The sequence below is a fragment of the Chenopodium album genome, chromosome 7 (assembly GCF_948465745.1).
Source record: "Chenopodium album chromosome 7, dcCheAlbu1.1, whole genome shotgun sequence".
Classification (NCBI taxonomy): domain Eukaryota; kingdom Viridiplantae; phylum Streptophyta; class Magnoliopsida; order Caryophyllales; family Amaranthaceae; genus Chenopodium; species Chenopodium album.
Genome location: NC_137840.1, coordinates 44,420,444 through 44,427,400, shown reverse-complemented (window position 1 = coordinate 44,427,400; position 6,957 = coordinate 44,420,444). Strand labels below are relative to the sequence as shown.

General features: G+C 36.1%; 1 protein-coding gene across 1 annotated transcript; it reads right to left on the bottom strand.

Annotated features, from left to right (window-relative positions):
• Window positions 1-843: 843 nt before the first annotated feature.
• LOC145640218 (uncharacterized) lies at window positions 844-5,643 on the bottom strand. The gene is made up of 5 exons (XM_081691520.1): window positions 5,006-5,643; window positions 4,794-4,917; window positions 2,486-2,782; window positions 2,188-2,304; window positions 844-1,574 (listed from the first exon to the last, which is right to left on the bottom strand). The coding sequence occupies exons 1-5, from the start codon at window positions 5,242-5,244 to the stop codon at window positions 1,113-1,115; spliced, it is 1,239 nt and encodes a 412-aa protein (XP_081547646.1). The 5' UTR covers window positions 5,245-5,643; the 3' UTR covers window positions 844-1,112.
• Between the last annotated feature and the right edge of the window lie 1,314 nt (window positions 5,644-6,957).

Genomic DNA, 6,957 nt, shown 5'->3' with positions numbered 1-6,957 from the left:
AAGGGCATGCAATTCCGGTTGGAGGGCATGTACGATAAAGACTTTGAAGCCCTCTACTCTCAAATGAGGGGAATTTCGGAGATGCAACAAGGAATGCTTCTCCAACAACAACATTTATATGATGCGGGTGTTAACCGGGGAGACATCACTCCCCCGGTTAACTACCCCTACTTTCCACCCCAGCATGGTCCTAAACCATCTTTTGGGGGTGATGGGGTACTTACGTACCCATATTGGCAAGAACCCCCGGGGTCCAACACCGAGACTCGCTCATTCCCTGATGAGTACGGTAACTATGATTACTATGTTCCCGATGGGAGCGACTATAGGGGTGATCCAAACTACCCCTATGTGCGACGGATTTGCGACTACTTTGGTACGTTGCCAAAAACCTCGTCGCAAATCCATTTTTGCGACTAATTTTTGGACAGTCGCAAATTTAGCGACGGATTTGCAATGCCTTTGCAACTACCATTTAGCGACTAACTTTCAAATTTTAGCAACTAAATTATTGTCCGTCGTAAAATATTTGCGACGGATTAGCAACTACTTAGACCAATTTTAAGACTACTTTTGCGACGGATTAGCGACTACAAGACCAAACTTTTGCGACTACGAGACTAAACTTTTGCGACTACAGAGACTAGTATAATTGCGATGGATTTGCAACTACTGAGACTAATGTTTTTTGCGACGGATTAGCAATTACTTACGAAACAAATTTTTGCGACTACAAAACTAATTATTTGTGACAAATTAGCGACTACTGAGACTAATGATTTTGCAACTAACGAATCAGTCTCTAAACCAAATTTGCAGTCGCTAAATATTTGCGACTGACGATCAATATTTGAGACCATAATTTAGCGACAACCAATATCAATCACAAAAAAAAGGTACCCACGCATAAATTCAACGAACCAAAATGTTAATTTTATTCAAATATCCAAAATATAATCAATTTTGTATCAATGTATTAAAAAACAATATTTAACTCATATGACTAATTGTTCCAAAAGTCACCTCCCATATAAAAAAAGCTGCTTCAAATAAGAACTAATGACAATGTAAAAGACCAGTTGTTTATAAAATTACCACCAATAAAATAAAAATCACTTAGTTGTATCACGAGAGCGGGTGACTGCAGGCGTAGGAGGCTTATAAGGACGGTAAACTTGTTTTACAAGTGATGCCATTTCCTGCAATGTTTTTTGCATAGCTAATTTTTCCTTCTTCCATGTAGCTTTTTCGATCTCATGATTTTCGACGAATTCCTTAGCACATTTTAAGCTCTCTGCCGCTATTTTTTGGCTTTCTTCCACCTTGTTATGGTTTTCTTCCGCCATCTTCTTTAGTTCTTCAACTTGAGAGCTTAATTGAGAAATCATGGAAGGAGTGGAAGATGATGCAGTAGATTGAGAAGTAGGATCGCTCTTGTAATACATTTGTGAAGCACTCCCTAAACCGTAGACTTTTCCTTTCTTTTGCCCACCTACAAATTTGAAGTAGACTTTGTCGGGGTTTATCTCGATTCCTTTGTTCTTATATTCCTCAAGTTTTTCCATATATTCTCCCTGCATTAAGATATGTATTAGTAACTATGATCTCAAATGTTAAAACTTAAATAAACTAAATACATTTAAATAAAAACAACTATAATAAAAATACAAGCAATGACTTGGGACATCGTCCGAGCCCAAAACTAGTTTGGACTTCTAAAACACGTACAATTTAATTTAATTTGAGGGTGGGTGGTGATGGTTTGGAAATTCCTGAATGTGAGGATTAGGAGTAAAAGTGTCATTTTACCTCTTAATAGATGTTCCAGATTACAAAGGTACAACTATCGGGGAATAGAGGATCAGGGGTATTTTTATTATCGTTGTTTTTTTTAAATAAAAGATGCAATACTTATAGCAAAATAATTTATGTAAGCAGTTATTAGTAAAAATTTCGACAGAGTCTCCTTTGTAAATTGAAGAATTCCCTCCTATAGGGCATGACTTCAAAATAAACCTGTTTCAATTCACATTATGCCATACCACATTAATCATATGATTAATGCCGGCAAATCATTCTCATCCTCCAACTCAATCACACAAACAAATAAACAATCCATAATATCTCCAAACATTAACTACCATATATTTTTTGTAATCTTAGAAAAAAATAGAAGTATACTCATACCATGACTTTTTGAGACTTGTCACCCATCAATTCAACTTCATCATTGCCCACACAAACAGAATGAGTGCTCTCATAGACTTTAGCAGCAGTTGGTAAAATTCCATCCTTTTTCTTTGCCTTGTATTAGAAGAAGTTGTTAGCACTTAAAGAAAAACAACAAAAAAAATAGGGGGACATAGACTATAGAGCAATTGTAATAAAGACCAGTTTAGTCATCTATATTAGTGGCTAAAAAGTTTCTACTTGCTTCTATCTTATATTAAAAATCATAAGTTTGTTGCTAAAATCATACACATACCATTTTTTTAACCACTTGAGGAGTAGATGCGCTACCTTCGCGATGGCCAGGGTCAAACTTCTCTAATGTTTGGCCAGATAACCGATTATCTCTTGCTTGGTTAGAACGCTTTACAAAATCAGGATGCTTACGCTTATTTATAAATTCAGCTCGAATAGTGTCAGTCATGAAACTAACTTGCTTATGGAGAGCCATTTTGTAAACTTGGTTCAATGTGCCCCTAAGTCGGTCCCCAGCTTTTTTGTCAAATTCTCTCCTAGCCTTAGCATCGAACTCAGGTCTCCAAGTATATGTACGCTGCATTAGAATTAACATGTAAAGTTTATAATTTAACTCAAAATAGCATATTATACATAAATCATTTTATTTCTAATTTACAACCTGATATGGCTGCAGAGTGCAGGATATTACACAACAGCACATTATAGTAAGCCAAAGCTCAATTAACTACCAAAATTTAACGATATATCTCATTAAGGTACACTAAAATATTGGCATGACGAAAACCATGGGCAACTCGTGAATTAATAATCTAGTGGTCATTTGTTTTGGTCATTTGTTTGCACTATGCTAAAGGAGGAAGAGGACAAGAGTAGTCTTTTGTGGGATTAGAAGTGCTGCTGCTGTGGGTCGTGGCTGTTGGAGGTGTCGTGCTGCTGAAACTGTGCGCATCAACACTGATGCAGCGGTGTTGGAAGGGTGGGGTGTGAGCTTGGGGGCTATGATTAGGGACTCTGATGCCAACATTATTGATGTGATGGTTCGTAGTGTGAGTGCTCAGGTCCGTGTGGCTATGACAGAGGCTTTAACTGATCAACACGTGCATGATTCATTGATTCTTTACAAGATTCAGATCTATCGTATGTGATTTTTTGCATCAACCATAACAACAATAATCATGAAGTAACCTAAACATACATATTTTTTTCTCCAGAAATTAGTGTTATACTGCATATAGGTCAATGAGCAAAGTGCAACATAAAGGAGAAAAGGAAAGAAGTATCTCAATAGTCAATATCCAATGAATAAGAGCAAAATCCAGAAAAAATGAAGTTGGTAAACGTTAGAAATTCAGTAACATTACTGGCCACTTAGCCAGCCTAAAATTATGAAGAAAAAAAGCATCTCAAGACGGGCCTAATGGGGTATTGGGGTATATGTCTTGTTTCTGGAGGATAGGCAAACACCAGTTTTGAATCTCAGTACCCCAAGTTACAAGTTAATTTCATATACAATTTCAAAGACCTGGACATAACACTTGCTAGTCTTGTCATACAAAGAAAGGCATTACAGTTTAGCACTTGTGGAGAATCATTTATGTCTTCTTAATTCCTCTGATTATAGTTTAACTGATCTTCCTCTTCTTGCTGCTAAAGCTACTTTTAATAGAATTGTAATGCAATTTCTAATTTTTCCATCCCCAAACCAGCTATCCCCAATGCATTACACATAGCAAACATGTCGTAAAACTGCAGAATTCAATATTCTAGAGACGTGTTCTAGGATAAAAAGAAAGCATGAAAAGATATCACAGTGCAGAATGGTTGTCTTATTTATTTTGGCTCATGATTTTGGAATGTTAATACAGTCTGCAATAGAACACTTGTTCAGATTCTGGTTTCTTTGATCCTTGTCTGGTCTGAGTGTTTTGATAGGTATACATATGTATTAATTATACAGGCAGGTAACCTGTGGTATATGTGATTGAGTGATTCTCTTCGATATAATAAGTGTCTAGAAGTTAAACCACTTGACAGAGCTACATATCATTGCAATAGAACGAGAGAATGCACTCACAACAACAACAATCCGAGTGTATAAAAGAAGAAAGAAACGACAGCAGGACAACAATCAGACAACAACAGCATACCTATGAGAGAATAGGACACAAAACATCCACTATGGAGAGTGGTATGGGTGTTGTGGTGGGTTGTGATAGCTGTTTTGTTTTGGCAGCAGTAGAAGACAAATGCAATTAAGTGTGAGAGTCTTTGTAAGAGGGGAAGCTGAGTATAAGTAGAATAGCAATGTAATTGAATGGCATGTTCCGTTACAGAAGGATCAAACCTAAGTCTTTTAGGACTTATAGAATTACGAAGTTCATTAAGTCAATGCACCAAACAGAAATTAGTAATCAATCAAGCTTTCCTCTAAATTCTTAGTTAATTTGAGCATAATTACATTGATAATTATCGGTCCTTGACAGATAGAGCAAAAGGAACAACATACAAAACACAAAACACAGTATTAAGGCTAATATGATTTAAGAGCAATGAATACAAGAGAATGTCTGAAATTCTAAACATACCTTAAACTCAGTGAACCAACGATCCCTAACCATAAGTGGCACCTCAGTAAAATTCATGTATGGGTAGTTGTAGTGTGCCTTCCAAGATTTTGTGACATTTCCACTAACGGTATGGTCATCAAACCTGATGCAAGAAAGATTAAGCACAAGTATAAATAATGATAATAAGCTACTAAGACAACAAATATAATACATAGATAAATATAACTGACCATAGCCCATCTGGTGAGAGCTCAATCTTTCCTTGTTCCACTCCATTCAAATTTTGTGGTGCCACATCATTCTCAACAGCAACATCAGCATTAGAATTTACTTGTACAGGACCATTAGAAGGTGGTGGTGTCGGTCGTGTGACCACAGGATTGTCTTGATCAACCGATTGATTATTGGCTCGGACACCGCTTTGATTACCTCCTTGACCAAATTTTGAATTTTTCATGAAGGATTTCATTTCCAAAGAACTAGAAAGATCAGTAGCACAATAATTATTTTATACATAATAACCCATAATAAAAAAAAAAAAAATTTAAAAGTAAGCTCACAAATATTATCATGAAATTTTATAACATTTATCATATACCAAACAAATAAGATAAACACATTGTCTATTAAACAAATAAGCCAATAACAAAGAAAACACCTTGAAAACTACAAGCTTAGGAATTATTCTTCTTCTTCATCCACATCATCATCATCATCATCCTCGTCATTGTCCTCGTCATCGTTGTCAGTGTATCCTAACTCTCCATCAACCTCTTCTTCAGATTCAGATTCAGTATCATCCCATTCATCTTCTTCATGTTGTTCTATCTCTTCACCACCTGAGTCGTCCTCCTCCATTTCATCCATATCCTCGTATATAACACCATCATCATCATCCGACGAACAAAGGGTTGGGGTCTCAGCAATGTCTACTTGGAAAATTGACTCATCGATTGGGGCATCCACACTTGACCTAGCTTTAGTCTTAAAAACAGCCCACCATTGACTCTTATCTTTCTTTAAGCTTGGATAAGAGGTAAAATACACTTGATAAACCTGATGTGCTAGAACAAAAGGATCATATGCAGGGTATTTCTTAGAGTGGTTCACATCAACTAATCTATACTGCTCATGAATATTCATGCCATTCACTGAATCCTTCCAATTACATTTAAACAAGACGGCTTTGAAGACATTTACGGTCCCCAAGTAGACCAACTCAATGACTTCTTCTAAAATGCCGAAGTAATCAATTTCCTCCTCACTTATTACACTCACACCATAATTCATAGTTGCCTTGTGCTTTCCATAATCAAAAGTGTGAAACTTAAAGCCATTGATGTCAAATTGCCTCCATGTTTTGACTTGTCTAGACGGATCCATGGCAAGTGCTCGAATCACTTCATCAGTCTCATTAGATTCGATAACCTAATTCCAAATTCAAGCCATTAATTAATAAAATATATAACCTTAGTCATATTTAGCGAATGATATGTCGAAACTTGATTGTAAAAACTTACAAAATCCTGAAACCATTTGGAAAATTCATGTGAAAAATTGCTCCAAATATCATGTAGGTCAATACCAGGATATTTTTGCATCATCGACTCTTCAAACTTCCTATAAACCTTAAAGCGTTAATAATCTAGCAAATTGCATAAAATAAATACCAATTATAGAAATTTGTACCTTTCATATTCTCCTCACACCCCACAATTGGAAAGAACATAGTGGTGTGCGTGCTTGACTTCTTTCGAATCTAAAAACCTTGTTTGGACACCTTTGCCACGACCTTTGCTAAATTGGAATAATTCTGGTATAGTTGAATCTAGATCATCATCAACAACAACATTGCGACCTAGATCTCTAGATTTCGTATCAACATGAGGTTGAAAGTAATAAGAATAAAAGTTAGAAATCTCTTCTGCAAGATAAGCCTTGCAAATTGAGTCTTCCACTCGTGCCTTATTACCAATTTTCTTCTTCAGATGATTAAGAAATCTGCAAAATAAGTTAAATCATATAGAAGAAACTTGAAAACAATGGAGTGGCTTGGGAAAATGTATATTACCTCTCAAATGGATACATCCATCTGTATTGCACAGGACCACCCACTTTTACTTCATGTGGCAAATGAACAGGTAAATGCTCCATTGAATTGAAAAGTGCAGATGGGAATATT